Genomic DNA, 24,014 nt, shown 5'->3' with positions numbered 1-24,014 from the left:
TCACACACACACACACACATTTTCACTTTCTAGCAATTTCAGCTGTTAGAAATATGAAAAATTTTTTAGTGCTATGCAGTGGTGGGAGGTGGTTATGTGACTGGGTGGGCTTGGTCAACTTGACATCACTCAAGGCAAGGTGGGCAGCACCTTGCTGTGAGTGATGTCATTGGCCACACCCACTCAGTCACATGACCACTTAGGCACACCAACAGAACCGGTTGTTAAATTATTTGAATATGTTCCTGGCCGGGGGGAGAGAGCGCTCTCCCAGCTAGCATGGCCCCACTGGTAAGACACTTGCCTCACTGGTCGGGAGGCTGCTCACCTGCCTGGCCAGTGTCAGAAGCGAGGGAGGAAGAAAAATTCAGCCAAGTCTTCTGCGAGGAGACGGTGCGTGCCCACACACCATCTCCTTGCAGAAGATCCCAGCGCTGTGAGATGTGTGCATACTCCCTCTGTGTGTTTCAGGCTGAGAAGAAGACAACTTGCCTGAACTTTTCCTGCCTTGGAAGCTGCTCTTAAGTAGCAAGGACAGGCTGTGGCAGCTGCCTTCTGAGCAACTTCGACCGGCCTGAAAAACAGGGCAGTGACTCTTTTTTGGGGGAGGGGGGAGAAGGCCACCCTACTGCCCTAGGGACTGTCACTTGATTGGAGCACTAGGAAGATCAGAACACTGATGGCTGGCTGAAGACCACACCAAATAAAAGGCAAAGCCCATTTTAGTGAGTGCTCAAGCTCCTAATCCATCCCTCTAGTGGTTCAATTGTAATTACTTGTCCCCAACTGTAGCGAGGAAGACTGCCCCCTAAGGAGCAACCACCTCTCCTGTTCCCGTGGTGCAGAGACCACCCACCTTGATATCACTGGGCAGACCAGCTGACAAATCGCAGCCACGGAGTGGCTAAAAAAGGCGCCAATATTCCCACCGTTTATAGTTTAAATTTTTGACAGGCTGACTCGACCTGAGCTCCCGTTTAAAAGGGACAAGGCTCATCCACTGCTTAACCCATTCAAAAAAACAGGCAGACTGGCTCAAAGGGAGCTCTCCTGCCACGGCTGTAAGGGAAGCAGCACACTGTCATCTTGCGCTGAGGTATAAAGCTCCTCCTCTGTGTTACCTGATAGTTGGGGCAGACTGGCTCTCCAGAGCTCTCCTGCTGCTCTCATTGAAGTGCGAGGCAGTCTGGCTAAACTGAGCGCTCCTGCCACAGCTATTATTGCGCTGATCGCTCCCGTAATCGAGGAGCTGGAAGGGAGGCTTTTGACATGGCTGTAAGATAGCCGAGCACTAAGCCACGTCTCCTGAGGATCTGGGCAGACTGGTTTAACAGATGCTCTCCTGCCACGGCGGTAAGGATGCCAAGACTCGGCAGCCGCTTTCCATTGTGTAAATTAGGCAGCCCGGCTCGTAATGAGTGCTCCTGCCGTGGCTCTTCTGGTGCGAACGCACTTGCCACTATCAATGTGGGGCCAGAATAGCTCAGGCTGTAAGGAGCCTGTTATTAGAACACACTAGCCTGCAATTACTGCAGGTTCAAGCCTGGCCCAAGGTTGACTCAGCCTTCCATCCTTTATAAGGTAGGTAAAATGAGGACCCAGATTGTTGGAGGGGCAATAAGTTGACTTTGTAAATATACAAATAGAATGAGACTATTGCCTTATACACTGTAAGCCGCCCTGAGTCTTTGGAGAAGGGCAAGATATAAATGTAAAAAAAAAAAATGTGCCTGGATGAACCAGGCAGTGACTGAGCCCCTATCTAGGTGTTAGTGACCATCTTCAAAGCGCTCCATAGCTTAGGACCGGGCTATTTATGAGACTGCCTACTGCCATCGCTGGCCTCCCAACGACCTGTGCGCTCCCACAGAGTGGGCCTGCTCAGGGTGCCGTCGACCAAACAATGTCGGTTGGCGGCCCCCAGGGGGAGAGCCTTCTCTGTGGCAGCACCGGCCCTTTGGGACGAGTTACCTCCGGGGTTACGCCAACTCCCCGATCTCCGAACCTTCAAGCGGGAACTGAAGACCTTACTATTTAATCGTGCGGGACTAGCCTGAGTGCATTTTAATTAAAATTTTAAATTTTAAGGGTTTTTACGTCGGTCTATGACCGTTTTAGTTAAATTAGGCCTATTTAATATTTTGTTTTAAATTTGTTTTAAATTTGTTATTTATATTATGTACTATTTGTATTGTTAAAAAGGCTGTAAACCGCCCTGAGTCCTTCGGGAGAAGGGCGGTATAGAAATTAAACTATAAATATATAAATAAATAAATCTGCTATATCAGACAAATATGCCAGGGACTACCCGATGACAGGCAGTGATCCCCTCCACTAAGCACGGGAAGGGCAGGGGTCTCAGCTGATCCTCAAGCTGGCTGGGAAGATTACCGGCGGACCATTAACCCCCTGAATCGCTCTCCAGAGATCGCTGCCTCAGGAATGTTTTCCGCAGCGGCAGGAAGGCTGGGGTGACTAGTTCAGGAATCGACTTGATTGGGCTTGCGCCCCGGGGCAGGGCGGAACGAGGGGCGGGGTGAGCCAGCAATTTAACAAACAGTTCAGGTCGGTGTCCTCTGAGGCCAGTAAGTAGTGGTGGGGAGGGGAGAGGCGGGGCGAGCCAGCAATTTAACAAACAGTTCGGCCGAACTGCCTAGAACTGGCAGAATCCCACCACTGGTGCTATGTAGAACTTTTGAAGTCAAGCAGTAATATTAGAATACCAAGAAAAATTTCTGGTAGAAGAGCCCCCAAAATACCACACACAGGTCACTTGAAAATAGCCTGCTGAAGAGTTTAGCTGACACCGGAGTAGTTGTCCACAATGCAATGTTAAATATAAAATGTGACCTTTCTCTGATATCATCAGAAAAGTCATTGTCTAAAGAATGCAAAAGAATGCAAAATAAAATTAACCTGAAAGATTTTGGAAAAAAAGATACTTTGGACTCTTGAAACAAAAATTGAACCATTTGACCACAACCACATAATGTTTAGAGGGGGGGAAAGGATGAAGCATTTGAAGAAAGCACACCTTGCTAACAGTTAAGCTGTATTGTGGCTTTATTGTGTTTTCTGCTTTTATGGCAACCAGTGGCACAGGAAATACTGTGAAGATGGAAGAAATAATAGAGTCAAATATCAATATATCCTAGGGGCTCTGGTCTCGCTACTGAAAAAATTGAAACTGGAAAGAGATTGAATATTTCATCAAGATGACACACTGAAATATACCCCCAAATCAACCAAGAAGGACTTACAGGAAAGAAAGATGAAGGGTTTGGAATGGATTTCACAGTCCTCAAACTTGAGTATTATTGAAAATCTGTGGGGAGTTCTCAAACATAGGCTGCAGGCAAGGAGACTTAAGAATATTTCTGAGCTAGAAGAGGTCTTCAAGAAAGGGGGGGGGGAATTCCCAAACCAAGAATATATAGTCTTTTACTGAGCTACTAAATTTGATTATTTCCATCAAAGAAGATGTTGCAAAGAATAAAGTCCAAATTTATGGGCCTGAGTCCAAATTTATGACCTGCCATATTCACTGTTTACTTATATCGTGAATGTAATAAGTGTGGTTTCATATTTTCAGAAAGATGTTTTAACTTTGTGTTATATAGAAGGTATGTCTGCTGTTTTTGAATTAGAGATTTATTGAAACATTTGACCAGAAGTGCCTAAATTTGTACATGCACATTTGTCTCTAAGCTATATCAGCCATCAGTTAAAAATGGCAAAATAAAGCCAGGTAAAAAGCCAACACCTTGGTGTTGGGTGTTGGCCTAGAAATCAGGAGACTTTAAGTTCTAATCCTGCCTTAGACATGAAAAAACAGCTGAGATATTTCAGGCCATTCATTTTCTCGGTCCAACTTCACAAGATGATTATTATAGGAAAAATTGGGTATTTGGAGAAGTACTCCTGAGTCATGTATGAAAAAAAGACAGGATAATAATCTTTCAAAAAATCAAACCACTATTTGAACTAAACTAAACCAACTGTTCATACCGTGTTTCCCTGAAAATAAGACCCTGTCTTATATTTTTTGAACCCCGAAATAAGCGCTTGGCCTTATTTTTGTGGAGATCTTATTATTTTGGGGCATGTGGAGTAAGATGGGGTTCTTCTTGCCGTCTTACCTAATTTACAGCTCTTCATTTAAATATTTTTGGGGAGGGCTTATTTTCGGGAGGAAGCTTATTTTAGCTCATGTGCTCAAAAGCCTGACTGGGCTTATTATCAGGGGATGTCTTATTTTTGGGGAAACAGGATAATATTAAAACAAGCATATTAAAACAAGCCCTGGGCTTGTTTCTGGGCTGTAATCTCTAAAGATGAGGCACCATAATCATCATGATTCAATAAGACTTAGTTTCACAATTTTAAATCAAGTATGAAATAGATTCTATCTCAAAAATTCTTATCACATGCTGCTATCAAAATAATTTAAACCAGATTGAATGACACACTCACTGAATTTGCACAGGGCATTAGAGATAGCATTCCTTTTCATTTTAAGAATGTACAAAGATAATTGATTTAGCAATTCAAAAGAGTAAAGCAAATCATCATTCTTCCCTCACCCTTTCCCTTTGGGTGAGGCTTCCAGGTGATCTGGTTTTCATGCTTCTTGCTGAAGTTCAAGGCTGTCTGCAGTGTATGATCAAAAAGGGCAAGATGTGCATGACAGTGCAATTGAAACTCTCCTGGAATGTGCAAAATTTTATTACATTGTCATGCCTTGATGATGTAGTTACAAAGATGTTACAATCTTCAAATCAGACTTTGAATCTGGGTCATAAGTAGCTTTTTCGAGAACCATCTTAACTTTGAACATTTGGCAACCATAACTGAAGGACAACTTGTACTGAAAGAGTAGAAGCAGGGGTGGTCTTCACTTACCTTCGCTACCGGTTCGCAAATGTGAGCACGCACGCAAATGTGACCTCCGCGCATGCGCAGGGCCTTCTGTGCATGCACAGAGCATCAAAAAAGTGGATAAACGGGACGTGATTACATCAAGGTGAGTGGGTTGAGCCACCTGCAGCCGCTGCTACTGATTTGCCCGAACCAGATAGAACTGGCTGAATACCACCACTGAGTAGAAGGGAAACAGTATCATTTATTGAAGTTAAATGCTAGAGAGACAAAAAGACTAAAGGTTCTGCTTCTTTATGCAATGAAGAGTTAAATAATGGGACTTCCTATCATAATTAGAGAGTCATTAATTAATAATTTATTAGATTGATATCCTTGCTTTATTTTTGTACAACTCAAGGCTGCAAACACAATGCTTCTTTATCCTCACATACAATTCTATGAATTGGGTTGGGAAGAGAGAAAGTGTTTGATCCAAATTTAAAATGGGATTACAGGTACTCCTCAAGTTATGATTGTAATGCAGCCTGCTTATTTTTGTGGTAACAATCGTAAAACAGGTCAGTCATGTGATAGAACCAATTTTATATTTTTACAGGAGTCATTAAGGGAATCACTTTGTTTTTTAAGTAAATCCTTAGTAGTTCAGCATACCAATGGTTCGCTATCGATAGAAGTAATTGTTTTTAGCAAAACTCATAAAAACATGATCCTGTGACCACCAGACTCTGCAGACTGCCATAAACGTGACAGGTGTATCAATGGCCAAAGCATGGTCATGTGGTCCATTTCCCTGCATTACACAGCTACATATCCCAACCCCTATGCAACTGGTGAGGGAGAAATATAAGAAGTTCCTGATAGGTATTCCATTATGCTGTCACAAGCTCTAAAGCATTTTCTCCATTTTCTATAGGTCTAGCAATTACAGAAACTGAAGTATAATTTTTATTCAAAAAACAAGCCGCACAACAGTGACTGGTGAAAAAAATGTAAAGTGTAGCTCCCTGTGTTGTGTCCATGAAAAGTTCTTCAGATCAATTGCTGCTTATTTTTCTGATCATAGTCCTACAGTCACCGATAGGTGACTGGGCAAGAGGTAGAATGATGGCAAGAAATTGCCCAGAGTTGGAAAGCCTTCCTGATGGATATTATTTGTACAAGGACATTGAAGTTCTTATTTCTGTTTCTTTACCTAATAATCTTTTGTCATGGAATTGGCTTTTTAAGAAAAGCAACCACTCTATCTGCATTTTCATTAAACTGTCCAATGAAAATCTAACAGTGTTTTTCACATGAAACCTTATCAGCCTCTACTAAAACTACCAATGTAGTCTTTTCTTAAAATTTGAAGAGATTATTTTGATGTTCTTCATTATCCGTCTTAGCAAGTGTTTCATCTTACTGTTCACCCCAACTCCAAATAATTGAAGACCAAGTAAAAGGAACATTAATTTCAACCATCAGCTATGGTCAATGAAGCCTATGAATTCCAGGTTTCAGGGAAAAGTTTTAACTCAGACAGAAGTAAAAGAAAGTCAAGATTGTGGCCACAATACTGCAATTGAAGTTGAAGCTGTGAGAGGCAACTGACCTTGCTAAAGTTAGCGCTTTTCAAAATTTGGGAAAGATTATTTGGTTTAAAATCTCTGTGGCCTAAGGAAGGAGCTATACAGACTAAGGAAATGACCTTTCTGGGAATGTTTCCTAGATAAGGAGACTGAAACACTTTTAAGTCTTGGGAAAGTAACAGTGCCTCCCTGATTCATTGGTATACAAGAAGGGAGGGAAGTACACCATAATCATAGTTGCAAAGATACCTCTATTACTACTGGTAGTCTTTGACTTATGACAACAATCAGGTCTGGAATCTCAGTCATTAAGTAAAGCAAGACGTCTTCACTTGTTAAGCAAGATGTCGTATGACCGCTTTACTCAACTACTGTAATCTTGTCAGTCATAGTTGTAGTTGTTAAGTGATATCAGATGATCCTTAAGCAAATGGAGTCCAAGGTAAGGAATATGGGGCTATGGGAGAGGCCCTGGGCAGCCTGGCACAACCTACAGCACCCACTGGTACACAGAAGTCTGCTGTGGCCTTATAAGCCTTAGGTGGCTATCTGGTCCACCAACACATGCAAAGAACCCCATTTACCTTCATGGGGTTTTTTTTCAGCTGCTGAAAAAACAGACTATGCTAGCTAGGTGTAGCCTTCCTACCAAGCACCTTGTGCCATTTTCTAAGCAGGTTCCATTCTCACGATCCTTCAGAAGTGTCCTTCTCCAATAATAAAGAAAAGATTAGAATTGAAATAAAAGAAGACTCAAAGGAGAATGGACCAAGGCAGAGAATGCCTTGGGTGAGGCCTTGGGTGAGAATGGAGCGCACCTGGAGAATGGACCAAGGCAGCCTGAGTAGGAAAGCCACACGCACATAGTCTGGGCATGCCTGTCAGTAGCTGAAGAAAAAACATGAAAATAATTGGGGTGCTTTGCACATGGTAATGGGTTAGGTATCCAAATGCGGCTTCCCCGACCATGGCAGGTTTCCATACAACGGAAGGGACAGGTGGGCAGCTGAGATAGGAGTACCACATTAATTCCACAGGAGGACATTTTCCTTGTGAATTTGAACTGGATGCATTCCAGATAGACAGAAATCAGTTGTAGAATAGTAACAACTTCGCAGACTAAAGAATGTAATTAAAACATTTAATAAATGTGTTGGCCTGAAAATATACTATCAGACTCCTCCTGATTTTTGGACTGACATGGTCTCCTCTTATAGAGAAGAGCTGTCTGGTGCTAATTGAACTCTAAACAAAGATGAGCCTTAGCCAAAAATAACTTTAGCAGTGATGGAATATGCTATACCGCTCTTGGAAAATAATGCTGCTACTGATTTTTTTTTTTTTTTTTGCATTTTAATGTTTTCTGTGTTTGGTATCGCAATAAAAACTATTCTCAAATATTTAAAGATTTTTTACTTGCGTAATTGTTTGGTCATTTAACTGCCATGCATGCACTCTAGTATGTTTTGCAAAAAGTAATACCTTGGTTTTATAATGATTCATCTCCCTGTCCTGTCTTAGACTACTATGTGGCTAAGCACACAAATACTTTTTTAAATCTTACTGATGTTTGCAAAACATCCTGAATTTAAGTAATTCAGTTTGGCCACAAGAAAATTGATATATAGATTGATGCATCTTGTTTTACCCCTCTTCAGTTTGGAAATGCTTTAATATGTGTATCTTATGTGTATCACAGGAAAACATTCTTCCAGAGTCTTCTTAGAGTTTGCAAGAACTATTTTTGTTTTGAATTTCTTCTTCAGCCTTGTTTTAGAGATAAGATGGAATGTAGAACATTTTTTAAAAAAAAATGTATATAACTCAGAACCTGACTTGAACAATACTTTTACCAGATGTTGCAGTATACCAGCCTGGTCAAAATTAGAGCATCAAACTGCCTGTCCATCTGCCAAAATAGTCTGCCAGATAACCCAATTAAATAGTTTGTTTTTACCTTGTTTTCTTTTTCTTTCTTTCTCTTTTTTTTCCCTTCAAGTCAGTATCGACTCCTGGAGACTGCCTGGAAAAGTCCCTGCAGTTTTCCTGGCAAGATTTTTTTGGAAGTAGTTTGCCGTTGCCTCTTTTCTAGGGCTGAGAAGAAAGACTGGCTTAAGGTCACCCAGCTGGCTTTATGCCTAAGGCAGGACTGGAACTCATGGTCTCTGTTTCTAATCTGGGATCTTAATCACTACACCAAACTGGAGCATAGAGTTTGCCTAAAGGACTGATGGGTCAGTATATAAGTACCATAATGGCTAAACTCCACTCCTTTCATCAACTGTTGTAAATGTTGTACCTTGATGAAGGTATCTTTTCTTTTATGTACACTGAGAGCATATGCACCAAGACAAATTCCTTGTGTGTCTAATCACACTTGGCCAATAAAAATTCTATTCTATTCTATACCGGCAAACACAAATCTGGAAAGTTAATTCCTTCAGCTGCTCTGTCATTGGTAAGCAAGTTAGGACGTTCATTTAAATGTTTTCCTGTGTTATCTGACTTTGCATAAATATGCAGTCAAAATATTTAATCAAAAAAACAATGTTAACAGTAAGACAAATTATTTTTAGGAAGACACCCTATTTTTGGAAACCCTGTATTGCTTCCAAAGTTGTTTAGTACTGCCTGAAATGTATGTTTGTTTGTGTATATGTGTGTTATACAAATTTATACTCTGTAAAAATGCCAGCTATTTAATTATTATAACAGAGTGAGACTAGCATTGATTATTAAAAAATAATTGTGAAATACAGTAATGGCCATGGGGAGTATTCTGCTGAGTATTCTGTTTCAGAACATGCACAAAAGTTAGATATATAAAGAGGCCATAGACTGTTCTGAATTGATGAATTAATTTTTCTATTTTCAAATTTCTACTTTCTAAAGACAAAACTTAAAAGGAAACCAGACCTATGTTTACCCCCTTTGTATGTCAGAGTTTAAATGTGATGTTTTATGTATACACTCATTTTGACAGTTGAAAGACCTATAAAGCAATTATATAATTGCATCAAGTATTAAGTAGAAGAGATAAAGGCTTTTAGAAACTCCAGAACTGTTTTAATCATTGCATCACCTGAAGTTGAGCTGCAAAATTTTGTCCTAATTATTTATAACAAGTAATTAACTACATAGGCTGTGGAAGATTTTCAGAAATTATTTTTCTTTGATTTTTACACATACACATAGACAAATACCCCATCATTTTCTATTTTAGTAGTTTCCACAATTTAAACATTATATTCTTATTGTTTGCTTTCTGTTATATTAGTAGTGTATGTTTTGCAATTCTAATCTTCACTTTTTTCTTTCTTTATCACCAAACTAAGCCTTTTGAAGCTGAGAAATTTTTCACAGCAATATTGACAGTATTCACATTTGCATGATGACAGCCAAGGAATGGAGCAGTAATTTTTGAAATTGCAGAAGTATTTAGAACACTGATAAAAGCTGAAATATATTTTTGATGGATTGAAGTTAAGCATACATGATTTTTCCTGCTGTCAAAAAGCTCTGAATTTAGTGAATATTTGCCTGCTGTGAGAATGCAAGATTAACATCACAACCATCACCCGGGCACCCAAACCCTGCAATTTAATAGCTTTTTAGGTTCTTTCCTTTTTCTAAACAGCAATTAATCTCATTTTAGTATAATTTTCTCGTTTCTGAAGTTGCTCATTGAATCGCTGTTTTGTTCATATTTGGCTTCAGCTCCTCTGCATAGTCATTAAAGTCCCAATTAATGTCACCTTTAGCTGAAGAGTACTCATTTTTATTGAGAAAATGACAGTTGCTGCCATGAGTAGTGCAGTGTAATATACATTAATTGCCCTGTAACACTGGTAATTACGAGTTTTTCAAGCCTCTCAGTAAACTGTCATGCCTAGACAAGACTGTGCTAAAATAGATTACTCATTAGGGAGACCTGTCCTGTTTTCTGTTGGGTTCTTAGTGTTGGCTTTTTTAAAAAAAAAATCTTGAGCTTGAACAAATAGTTGCCAAAAGCAATTTCCTACAACAACATGTTTCTGTTGGGTTCTCCTCCTGTCACTTAAGTATGTGGTCAGCAAACAGACAGGGTACAGTAGACTCAAGAAATGCTGAAATGTGGATAGATTTTGCACGGTGTTGCCCAGGACTAATCTTGCTAGTTCTTAGTTCAGTGTTGTTACCCTATGGTAGGCTGTGTTAAAAGAGATAAGTATTATTACACCACGAAACAAAAATTGCTGCTGACAGTGTTTGGTTAGAAAAATTATGTCACTCACTGTCAACTGTATTGGATTCCTAGCCAAGTGTACTCTAAATTCAGAAATTAGTTGGTTTTTTGAAGAAGAGTGCTTTTGGGGAATATCTCTTAGATTCTGGATTGCCCGGCACAAAAATGAGTTAATATGAATGAAATGATTAGTTCTACATAACAGCCTTTAACGTGTGATACCACCAGTGTGCTTTAATTTCCAAATGAATGTTATTTTAATACAAGAAGTTGCATTTTTTTCCCTTTATTTCTTGGGGGACTTCTTGTCATATGTGTGTATTAACATAAAATAATCACTTCTAAAGTCATTGCAGTAAAGAACTGGAAACCTTTGTTTTATCTTTGTTATAACACCTGCTTTAGGCAATCTGCTCTCTTTTTCTTTCTAAATGAATTTTGTCACAGCCTTTCCTATTCTCTTGCAGTGATGAGCTAATGAAAGTAGATAGTACAATTTGTGCTGACCAGGTAGCAACTGCCAGCACACAGCTGTGGGTAGTTTAAAGAAATAAATAAAATATAACATTATATCACTGATTTACCCATTACCCAACATTAATAGTGAGAGACCTTGGTGTGTTTATCTGTTTGTATTGGTGTGCGTTTATCGAATTGTTTATGACAAGACTAATTGGGGTAATTGTAGACACTGAAATTACCTGTCAACTATATGTAACCACACTCCCTTTCTTTCTGACAAATGATGACAACTGAGGGACCCCGTAGCATTACTCATGATGGCTTTTCGAGTGGTAATAAGGACAATAGGGGCTCTGGCTAATTTGACATGGACAGCCTTCACAACAAGAAGCCAGCTAAATGACTTGTCAGTGGGGGAAGGAAGTCAGAAAAGTAATGGAGTCCCCCATGGCGCTCTGACAGGGAGATGAGGCAATTTCAACAGAAAGTGAAAAGGCTTCAGTTTGTCAAGTATTTAGAACAATCAGAGAACAGCTAGAGGCTGGAACCTGACAATAAATTTGTGAACCATGGTAGCAGTTTCATATAGGTCAGTTATTTCATAATGGTTACGCAGCTTTTAAAGGTTTCTGCTTTCGTAGTAGACTTCACATCTGCCAACTGGTGCTTTATCACCTCAAATTTATGGTTTGCTTTTACACAGTAGGAATAATAGTTAAGGTTATAGAATACATAAGTGTGAGACACCATGCTTTTCAGATCTTGGTGTGCTAAAAAAAAAATTGAGGTGGTAATACTGTGATGGCATCCATTACAACCCTGAAGTGTTAACATGTTTGTTGGAGCATTGTCTGCAACTTTTATATAGAAGTAGACATATCTCTAATACGTGTTTTCTTTTTAAAATTTTCTTTTTTATTGTTTCACTTTACTGCATAGATTCTTATTAAATGCTAAAAAATATACTGATGAATATAGACGTGTGTCCTACAGAAGAATACCGTAATTTTTACTTAGCATATTGTTCAAAAATGAATTAAGTCTTGTTTTCCCTTTCTTGTTTTGCTTTTGACATCTATTGTATTGAGTAATAGAGAACATAAGTTATTTGTGTGAATGCCATGACTTTCTAAGAAGAATTGGTTAACCGTGTTTTAATTATGTTAACTACATACCTGAAGGTTTAAGTGTTATTAGTTTTTAACAGATCTGCAATCAATATCTGACCAATTTATAAAACATAATTGTTACATGAATGCATCAATCAGAATCATGAAAATTTTCAAAAGTGCAATCCTTACTAAAGGATTAGTTTTTCATTAGAAGGAAATCACTGAAGACTGATATACAAGAAGAAAAAAATCATTTTGTAGTCTACAAGATGTCTGTGATGGTGGGCATCCCATATAAATTTGTTCAGGAAAATATCTGTTAGCATATTAATGCTGTAAACCCTATTCTCATTTTCAGTCCAGTATTTGTGTGTATTTGTATGTATGCGTGTATGTATTTGAAGTTTATAATATACAAATACCATTTATATTTCCTCTTTTTAAGGAAATTGATGCCTGAATAAATGCTGGCACCTGTGAAATATCTGTTTACAATTGAGGAACATGGCATTACAAACATATTTTGTATATAGTTTCCTTTTCCAATAATACTTTTTTAAAAAACTATACATATATAGCTGTAAGTATATAATTCTATATATTAAAATAAAATACTCATAAATGCCTATAAGTAAGTTCTTTCATGGATATATGTTGTCAGTTAATGGTAATCATACTACAGAATGTAGACCAGGTATAGTAATTCTATTTACAGAGATATCCAGTTATGGACTTTTAGAAAAATTGCAAGGAGTCTTTGGCTGTCTACAGTGACACTGAAATGTTTTGGCATACAAATAAGAATTAAATAAATGTAGCTAATTGCTCTTGAGGATTTATCATTTGCTTTGCAAACTTTATAACTAACGTACAAACTCAGTTTTGAACACAGATAAAGGAATTTTGATTTTTCATAATTTTGACTGCTTAATATTACATTGAGGAAATAAAATAGACTAGAATTTATCAAAAATTATGTAAGTGCTACATATCAAAATCATCTCTATTTTCCTGTGTGTGGTTATAGAGCAGTGATGGCTAACCTTTTTCGGACCGAGTGCCCAAAGCGCGCATTCGCCCGAACCCCCAAAATGCAATGTGTATGGGGGGCCTGCGCATGCATCCCATGCATGCATATCTTTTCCCCGACATGTGCCACACCCCATGTGCATGCATGGCAGAGACCCGAAGACCATCTGGCCAGTCGGAAAAACACACACATGTGCAGCAGAGCTAAACTGGGACGATGGCTCACATGCCCACAGAGAGGGCGCTGCTTGACACCTCTGGCACGCATGCCATAGTTCGCCATCACGGTTATAGAGTATATGGGCTAAAGACAATCCTTGCCATAGATATTTCAAAACAAATAATTATTTTCTCTATGGCCAGATTGTTTCTTATTTGTCCTTTATTAAGTGATTTTTCTTCTAATAGAAATTTTTTTTGGCAAAGCAGAATATTATGAAAGTTCAAGATAATCATTTGTACTTTCAGTGATAGCTGACTACTCATATTTCATAAGATGAGGTGAGACCTCTACCAACTGTTGCTTTGAGGAATTTTTTTAAAACATGTAGTGAGTGGTGAATAAACTATTAAATTGCCTGCATAAAATATTATATTATTCAGCAAAACACACATACATACACACAAACACAAAGGAAGAAGTTTCTAGGATTCCAAATGAATGCAGACGGAGAAAAAAATTTATATAAAACTAGCAGTTGTCAATTTGGCTGAAATTATAATATGTTAATATAAAAATATTCAGCAGGGTTGTTTTATCTTATTCTCATTTGGACAATTTTTATTTGTTTTGTTGTACCTTTTACATTTGAATTTTCTTTCTTGACTATAGATAGACTTTATAGAAGTGTTTTATTTTGAATAGCTTTTGTATAAGATGGACTTAGTAATTGCAGAATAAGCATAGTTAATGCAAATGCTTTATATTGACTACATAGTCAAACACACACACACACAGCGATCATGATGCTCGTGTCCATTTTTGGTGACATTTGGCATCAGATTTTTCTATAAGCAGAGAATCAATAGGGGATTATTTCTAGATTTATTTTATATGTTCTAAATCGTTCTATAGTTTATGCAGGAATGATATGGAATAATCATTTAGAAGCAAAATATCTGCTTAGTCAACAATTGACCAAGTCATCAATATTAAAAATGGCATTAAAATGTGATTTATGAAAGGAATAGCCTAAAATCATGGTCATAGAACCCTCCCCAGAACAATCATTGCCTGTTAAATCATGATATTCCAATGTACAGTTTGTCATGAGGGATGTTCATTACTCCTCCTTTTTCCAAAATGTGGAAGGGAGCCTTTGTGTATATGCAAATATTTCTATGTGAACAAGACAAGTATTATCACCCCAGTGGAAATTATCTTTCTAGTGATATCTTCAGCTATCATGAAATAAGGAATTTTCACCACTCTTTGCATGCTGTATTGTTCGAACAGTTCCTATGACTTGTACCCTATTGTGTCTGTCAGCAGAACAGAAACTTTATCCCCTCTATATTTGTAGATTTGTAGATTTTTCATAATGACTCTTCAGCTCATAATCAGATATCCATGATCATGTATGAGAGGTGGGAGAATTCAATCTTTCCAAGTGATTCCCTAAATTTATTCAGTACAACACACATTAATTGGATAGTTAAGGGAGGGATTGTCACATCCACATGAATTAGATCTCCACTACCAGAAAAATATTTTTATTTGAATCTGCTAAATTTAGTTTCAAAATGATATCCGTTGTCCTGAATTGACCATTTTTTTGATATGATTTTGGCTACTGGAACCAGTTCTATACATTAATCTTCCTCACTGAGTTGGAATCTTGGTTATTCCGGCACGTCTAAGAGAAGTTTCAGGTTATGTGACAGGTATTTCAGGTAAGACCTCATTATGGATGCTAAAGTAGAAAGGACTATGGATTTCTCGATTTCTCATGGAGCAAACTCAGTTGCTGGAAAACTGGTTGGGAGGTAAATGTTACCTTTCAAAAGATGTAAAAACGTTATTGTGCCTGTCATGGGACAGTGATGGTGGTACCAAGGACCTCACAGTCCAACTCTGAGTATATAGAAGTATTCTCTTCTATTGACAGCACAGAATGCCTATGGCCAGGTATTATCTGCTTATAATTAATGGTCTCCTTGATTAAAGTGTTGTAAGGCATAGTCTTTCAATTTATTAACTGAAATTTACACATAACTAGAACTGCACATAAGTATTTAAATATGAATCCATTGGTGCTTGGTATCAGGTAAATGAGAAACACTCAATTCTCTACAAAATAGAGCATGAAATTAGCATGAGTTAAATCATTTGTTCTATATTAGCATTGAAGTAGACATATTTGTCTAGTGAATCTATGAATTAAATAAATTAAAACATTATCTCATTTACATTGAAAAATATGTTTATATTTGAGGGAGAAATAATGGCATATATTCCTTACGTATTATAATAGTTTTGATCCAATTATGTACAGTATTCTAATCACTACAAACCATTTAACTTTTATACCATAACATGAGCAAAATGATATAATCCAAATACTGCCATTCGCAAAATAATTAGATAAGACTTCTCAAAACTCCTTTCTAAGGTATTTATGTTACAGACTTCATCTTTTTAATTCATTATGTGTTATATTGCAGCTTTTAATACCCTCCTTCTGAAATGTCCAATTCAACTAGTCCTTTTGTATGAGTTCACAGTATACATTTTTCTCTTTTCACTCACAATTATTTATATTTGAGAATAAATATATTATTCCACTTTTCTGGGTTTGTTCATACTGCAGAATCAAATATAGGGAGATCACAAGGCTTAGAGCAAAACTATGTAAACTAAATAGCAGTTTCATACAATTAAACTGCCATTTACACTGAGGTTCTTTACCTAAGAGAAATTATCACTGTATTCAAGGACTTACTTTTGAATAGACATGTCTGAGATTAGGTTAATTTTGGTATCAATGTCTATTTGATATAATAGAAATTCTAATAACTGTATTTGTTTTTAGTGTTTTAATTTTTTCAGTTTCTCTACTCGTTTTTCCCTTATATTTCTTTACTTAGTTTGTTATAATAAAACATATTGATCTAATAGGAGGCATATCTGGTAGAGAAACATACAACATCCTTATTTCTCCTAGATCAATCAACCATGAAATAATTAAATGAACTTTTTATTTTTCCATCAGATTGTGAAGAAATACAATACAATTGAATTTGTCCAGGTTTTTAAGTGGAGAGGGGCAAGGGAACATAAAAATGTGACCTAAGTATTTTATCTGGCCACATTCTCTTTTAACTGCTTAAATTTCCGAAAGCACTTGATCACATTGCATTTTAATTTTAAAGCCATGTGTTCTATTAGTGGAAAGCACATGGCATTGATTTGCACTCAGAGTTCCAGTCTGTTTACCAGAACACAAGGCTAGCATGTACAACCTCTCATCTAGGTCAAAAGGCCTAGAGAATACATCTTTCTGAAACTTTAGCCTTGTGAAAACTAGAAGTTCTGATTAGCTCTGCCAACAACCAATTGTATGGTTTCTTACTACCACTGATTATATTAGCCTCACATTTATCAACTACACAAACACTTAAGCTATTAACTTGAGAGTTTGTTTGTTTAAAGGCAATTGCGTTGTTCAGAAGAGTCACTCCAGAGCACTGAGTATATTATGAAAAGACTGTTTCCCCTACTGGTTTATATTTATGAGGACTTATATACACAACAGTATTTTGAGATAGCCTCCTAAGATATGCTAAATGTACGCTTGAAAGTAACTATGATAAATACGTTTATGAGAGCATACGTCTCATACCTCAATGCATTTGTCAGTGAGGAGGATTAGATGCAGTTGCCTGCTGAGTATTCCTTGGGTTGCAAGCTTAAGTTGATTCTCTTTGTTGTATGAAGCAACTATTGTACTGATTTTAATATAAACTATTAAAATATGAACCATAATAATTAAATGATCTAACAGTGATAGATATTTCATTAAATCAGGGACAATATGGGGAGAGAGACAGCATTTTCATTAAGAATTGAAATTAGAAACTTTTTTCATTTATTTATTAAAAATAATGAAGCAAACTGTACTTATACATATTTTTCATATTTCATTACAACTTACCATATTTCCCAAAAATTATTATTTTTATAATAAAAAGTATATTTATTCTTTGCATAAGAAAGTCTTACTGTTCCTTTGGTAAAGATGTTTCCTCATCTTATTTATTGTGGATGCACACTTTTTCTCAAAATTCTTTAGGCATTACAGTTTAGCTAGATTATCTTGCACCAAGTAACTAGAAAATTTTGATATTTGTCAAAAAGATGTTTATTTGTTTGTTTGTTTGTTTGTTTAATCAATTTATATAGGTCCAACTCACAATTGCAACTTCATGCAGATTACATAGGATTAAAAAAGAAGAAAATAACAAGCCAAGTAAAAACAACAAAGAAAGTACAATGGAATTAGGCCCAAAATCTAATCATCATCTCTACCATCATATATGGGCTCATCAAACTCCCTAGTCCAATGTCTGAGGGAAGAGCCAAGTTATCAAGCTTTATAAAAGACCAGCAGAATTGTGGCCAGCTGAATTTGCAAGGGCATGTCCTTCCAGAGAACTGCCCCTGACACAGAAAAAGCACAACCCCTAGGCTGTACCAAATGTCATTGTTTCACCAGGTCCACCTGTTAGATCTTGTGAGATGAACAGAAACAATCAGAGATATGTGATGATTAGATTTCCCAGCATGTTGCTCTCACCCAGTCAGGCACACACACATTAATAAGCCCAGTTTAAAGTATCTGAGAAATTATTTGTCTGGTTCCTATCTTATAAACTTACCCTCGATTCTGTTTTTACTGTATTTAAGAATATGAAGAATGAATGAACAAATGAACGAATGAGTGAGGGAGTGAATATATTCTACCATTAAGCAGGGAGAATTGTCAGCAAATAGTGAGTAGATGTTGCCTATAAATTAGCTAATGATACCATAATGCTTCCTTAGTTAGAAAGGTCATACACATTACCATTTGTATCACTGGCAGTTTTACCAATGCTTTTTGGGATATACTGACCTCAGTTTAGATAAATAACTGATGAGTAACAGTGCCTTTTGCCTTGTTTTAAATAGCATAGGGATTAATGACTATGGATATTCTCAGTCATCCTGGTCAAGGTTGTCCCAAAGGTGCGTTTTTCAAGAGGCAACTGGACTTTCTGGTTTTTCTTTGAAGACATTTCATTTCTCATCCAAGAAGCTTCTTCAGCTTGTTTTTCTTTGAAGACATTTCACTTCTCATCGAAGAGAAGCAAAATGTCTTCAAAGAAAAACCAGAAAGTCCAGAAAAAAGCACCTTTGGGACATACGGTTTAACCCAAATCAGACGTAGATTAGTTGTTGTTTATCCCCATAAAATCATCAATGTAACTGATCTTAATGTATCATTTAGGATACTCTGAAAGCCTTGTTGAGGATGCTAAACTCATCCAGGTTATATACCAGAACAGAGTAATTCTCTCTGAATAAAAGTCATGAAGCCATGAAAAGATCTGCAGTGGGCTTCTGAATAATCAGCATGGTGACCATGCAGAAGAAATCTAGAAAAGCATTGTATATTTCTGATCAATGTAATAGGACCAGGATGGCTCTAGACACATAGCGGTTCTATCCCTTTGACTTCTATCAGCATAACCACATGCACATACACAACCTCACATATTTCATGTTGTAAATTCATGTCATGAATTCATGTTAACACTTAATAAATGCCTAACTAGGATGATTTTTTTTCCCTGCCAAATATCTGCAGAGTGAGGGGTGACAATTATTCTCTGCGATAGAAGATGATGTTGAAAAAAGGATTGCAATCCAAATACCATATACCACAGATAGCTTGGAAATGTTTAAAATTTAAACATTAACATTTATTTTTTGAAAATGGTGATTTTCCTGTTGAATTTAACTTTTTTTAAACACTTAAATCAAGTTCTCTTTTCCTGTTTGTTTAACTGCTCCTTCATTTCCATTTTGTTCTCTCTCCATCACTTTCCTTCACATCACAGTAATAGCAATAGCACTTAGACTTATATACCGCTTCACAGTGCTTTACAGCCCTCTCTAAGAGGTTTACAGTCAGTATATTACCCCCAACTGTCTGTGTCCTTATTTACTGACCTTAGAAGGGTGGAAGGCTAAATCAACCTTGAGCCGTCGAAAATTGAACTACTGGCAGTTGGTAGAATTAACCTGCAATACTGCATTCTAACCACTGCACCACCATGGCTCTTAATAGCAATAGAGATAGGACTTAGATTTATATATCACTTCACAGTGCTTTATAGTCCTCTCTAAGTAGTTTACAGAGTTGGCATATTGTCCCCAACAATCTGGGCCCTCATTTTACCCACTTCGGAAGGATGTAAGGCTGGGTCAACTTTGAGCTGGTGAGACTCAACTGCCAAACTGCAGGCAGCTGGCAATCAGCAGAAGTAGCCTGCAATACTGTATTCTAACCACTGTGCCACCACGGCTCTTAATCTTTCCTCTTACCTTACCAGCAAACAGCATCTTCCCTCTTCTTTTTACTCTTTCTGCTAGAAAAAAGGAGCAGATCCATACTTGTGTGTCTTGAGTATTTGACATATGGGAGGGATGTACATAGATCTGGATGTGGCAATCTTTGTGGGCAAAATGGTGCATTGCATTTTGGTGCATGGTGCACCAAAACCATTTAGGGGTTTTGTTCTCTCTTACCTTTTTGACAGAGTTAACTTTTGGTCTTCCTTTCAGATAGCTATGGAACAAACTGGAGACACTGGTAGCATTCCAGTCAGCCACCATTTCTTCTCCTTTTCTCCCTGATTCTTAATTTAATATGTCTGATTTTAGTGAATTTTAAGAGTAAAAGAATGAAATAAATCTCAGCCAATAAACAATGATTTGAGAAATCCTCTCAAATTAGCATCATTTGTTTACAGTTACAATGTGCATACATCACTGAGATTACAGATTCTATGTTTGAACACAGCTTTAGATTATTATTTCATTGAATAAGAATCAGTGGATTACATTTTTATGTAAATGTGTGACCATACAAAAACAACTAAGTCGTGATTTAGATGATCAACAAAATGCAATCACTTTTTTTAATACACGTTGTTAGCAAACTGCTCTAGCAGTTATACTGAGAAGGAATATACATCTTTGACTCTACAATATCATTTTTGTCAGTGAGTGTAGAAATTATTATAGGCATGATTCTTGTCTTTAAAAGATATGACAGAAAGCCTCCAGAATTCCTTGTCCAATTTCATTTTTTATTCATATATTCATAAAATAGATCATTTTTTGCTTTATTCTCTCTTATAGCACTAAATTATATGAATCTGGCTGAAAGGGATGGTTCTGTAGGTTTCATGAACAGATTTCTGATTCTGTATAATGACTTGTCATGATCATTTTAGATATGCCCAATTGGAAAGAATGGGAAAACAGTGTTTTATTGAAACCATGGAAATTCTGAAAGTGGGGTAGGATATCTGATAGAAATGTATCATATAGAAATATCAAATAAAATACTAATTATTGGACTATATAGGTAGAAAATTATCATTCAGAAAAAAAATAGAATAGAATTATGCTTTACTGTAGGGTACATCTTATTTGAATGAAATTTATTTCCAACCTGTTTAAATCACTTAGGACAGGCATCCTCGAACTATGGCCTGTGGGCCAGATACGGCCCCCTGACCCAATGTATCCAGTCCATGCAGTGGTGAGGTTTGGCCCCACCCCTTGCTCCACCCCACCACTCCCACCCACTCTTCACATGGCTGGCTTTTCCTGGCTGATGGGTGCCTGGGGAAGAGGTGCCTCACCTGCTGTGGCTGCCAAAGGGCGTGGGGAATGGCCAGGGACTGCAAGGTCCCTGTCTGGCAGCAGAGACTCCACAGCTGGTCCTCCAAGAAACAGGCATGGTGGCGGCTGCACTTGCATCAGCAGCAGGCAGAGGGGCAGGAGTGGGTGAGGCATATGATGCAGATCCATCCCATATGGCTGTTACAAGGCATGTGATTGTCCAACACATCCAGCCCGCGAGACCGCATTCCCCTCCCCTGTGCCTCTGCCTTCAGCTAATGCTTCAGCTGTGGGCGAAGACAAGGTGAGGAAGGTGTGGGGTGGCAGCTGCCTATACTCCTTTCCATCTCTTTTGGCTTGTGGTTGGAAATCAGGTCACTGATGGTCATCTTCTTGGTCCTCTCGCAAGTCTTGCCCTTGGCCTATGAATGAAGCATGTTCCCCTTGTGCACCTGACTGCAGCAGTGGGTGCATGAGAGGGGTGCTTTGCCAGCAGGCCCTGTAGGAAATGGGGGAAAGTCCGGTATTTCCCTGTCCGCTACCAGATCGAACACTCGGCGCCCGGCCAGGCTTCCCTGAAGCATCGCAGGGGGCAGGGTAGGAAGCGGCGCCCAATCCATGGCTGGAGGAAGAGGGCCTTTGAGTGCTAGGCACCAGTTTGGGCAGCACCTTGCTGACTTGCCCACTCATGCGGAAGGAAGCCTGGCTACTCACAAGCCATGCCTTCCTGGAATTTGGCTGCAACCCTCCCTCTCCAGTGGTGGAGAGGCTGTCCTCTTTCAGGAGCGGGCAACCAAGCAGGAGGACAGGCAGCCAAGCGACAGGCGGGAGAAGGCAGTGGCTGTTGCAGGGCCCCGAAAGCACTGTGGAGCTCATGCAGGTCCATTAGGCCAGTGCCATCACCGAGGCAAATCGGCCAGCTAGAAAGGCTGATTAGAAGTGGTAAAAACATGTCCATTTCCAGCAGGCAAAAGGTAGCCACCATGGGCAGTGAAAGCTTGATACCCATCAGCACTATTGCCGTCCAAGCCAAGCCAGGATTGCGTTCTTCCCCCCCCCCCCCCGCCCCGCATCTCTGTTGGGTAGCCAGGGCTCCGATGGGGATCTGGTTTTCCCCACTCACAGTGCTGACAGCCTCGGTGGTGCATGAGAGGAATGCTCCTTTCTAACTTGCCTCTTTGCCTCCTTTGGGCTGCATGAGTCTGCCGAGCGCCAGTGGAGTTGCCAAGCAGGAACTGCCAGAGGTAGAGACCCCCAATGATGTGCCTCCTTCACCGGGGCTGTTTGGCAGGGAGAGCAGAGCCCCGCCCTATCCTTCAAGGCAGCAGCTCCACAGCGCTTATGGGGCGCTGCCAGAGTGATGCAGCTCCTTCAGACAGAGCCCCGAGGCTGCAGTCCCTTCCCTGGACTGAAGGCAGCCTTCTGCCTTGCACATACACTCTGCCTCATCTCCATTCCGAGCTCGTGCACCTGATGTCAAAGTGGGGCTGGCGAGATGTGAGCGAGCTAGGGAGTGGGTGCAGCAACAGTCGCCACCTTCTCCCCCCCTCCACTTGGCTGCCAGTCCTTCTCCCACTCGGCTGCCCACTCCTGAAGAAGGACAGCTGTCTCTGTCACTGGAGAGGGAGGCAGAAAGGGCTGGCTGGCCAACTGCTGAGCCCCCGTCCTGGGGCTTCATTGCCACATCCACTCCAAGCGATCCCTGCTCAGTCCGATTCTGCCTGCCAGATGTGCGGAGCCCTTGCTATGTGTGTGTGTGTGTCTGTCTGTCTGTCTGTCTGTCTGTCTGTCTGTCTATCTATCTATCTATCTATCTATCATCTGCTCTTTTTCAGTTAACTCTTGCGAATATTTGCTAAATATTTTGTCATAATGTCCTTAGGCAATAAACAGCGTTCAAACTATATTTTAAATAATAATAATTTGCTCTATCTGTTGGCATTTTTATCTTTGTATCTTTAGAGACAAATCAATTGCAGCTTTATCTTACTTCAAAATAGGGTAGGGTATGGGGCACGTGGTGGCTCAGTGGCTAAGCTTGTCGATCAGAAGGTCGGCAGTTCAGCGGTTCGAATCCCTAGCACCGTGTAATGGAGTGAGCTCCTGTTACTTGTCCCAGCTTCTGCCAACCTAGCAGTTCAAAAGCACATAAAAAATGCAAGTAGAAAAATAGGAACCATTTTGGTGGAGAGAAGTAAGAGTGCTCCATGCGCCTTCGGCGTTTAGTCATGCCTGCCACATGACCATGGAGATGTCTTTGGACAGCGTTGGCTTTTCAGCTTAGAAACGCAGATGAGCACCGCCCCTAGAACCGGAAACAACTGGTACACAAGTGTGGGGGAACCTTTACTTTAGGGTAGGGTAGGGTAGGGTAGGGTAGGGTAGGATAGGATTTCTGAGTTCATTATTATATATTGGATCTATGTTCTTTTTTTAAAAAAATTGATCCAAAATAATTATTTTAAAAAAACTTTTATGGTCTGTTTCCATCTTTTTTGCTGAACACAATATTCATTTTGATCAGGAACATCTAAAGTTATTCTGAATATGTCTTTATTGATCTTTTTTTAACTGTAATTGTTTTTGAATTTAGGATTCATTGTTATAGATGCTGCTATACAGAATAATTCAATTCATCCCAGGAGTTACACTTTTATTTTTCATGAAAATAAAAAACACTGAAATTACATGAAACAAATGCAGTACTGTATATCCAACAATCTATTGTACACTAAGATTGCTTATTCTGCTAAATAATTTTCAATATTTAGATGTGAAAAGCTCAGCATAACAAGATTTTATAAATTTGAACAAGCAAAATCTGTGAAGTAAATAAAAAC

At 38.8% G+C, this 24,014-nt stretch overlaps 1 protein-coding gene and 1 long non-coding RNA gene across 5 annotated transcripts in view; one reads left to right on the top strand and one right to left on the bottom strand.

Annotated features, from left to right (window-relative positions):
* LOC131187679 (uncharacterized) overlaps window positions 1–24,014 on the bottom strand; it is a 100,573-nt gene that overhangs the window by 7,996 nt on the left and 68,563 nt on the right. The window lies entirely within an intron of this gene.
* The window catches only part of CDIN1 (CDAN1 interacting nuclease 1), a 145,409-nt gene that overhangs the window by 107,170 nt on the left and 14,225 nt on the right, over window positions 1–24,014 (top strand). Inside the window, exon 11 of one of the 4 annotated variants that reach the window (XM_058162163.1) lies at window positions 18,184–18,269. The exons of the other annotated variants lie outside the window; for them this stretch is intronic. Within the exon in view, the coding sequence (XP_058018146.1) occupies window positions 18,184–18,190 (7 nt within the window). The 3' untranslated portion in view covers window positions 18,191–18,269. The remainder of the gene's footprint in view (window positions 1–18,183; window positions 18,270–24,014) is intronic. 4 annotated transcript variants of the gene reach the window in all.

Source organism: Ahaetulla prasina, chromosome 1, assembly GCF_028640845.1.
Source record: "Ahaetulla prasina isolate Xishuangbanna chromosome 1, ASM2864084v1, whole genome shotgun sequence".
In the NCBI taxonomy this organism is placed as follows: Eukaryota; Metazoa; Chordata; class Lepidosauria; order Squamata; family Colubridae; genus Ahaetulla; species Ahaetulla prasina.
The sequence above is the reverse complement of the archived record's forward strand: the minus strand, read 5'-3'. Positions and strand labels throughout refer to the sequence as shown.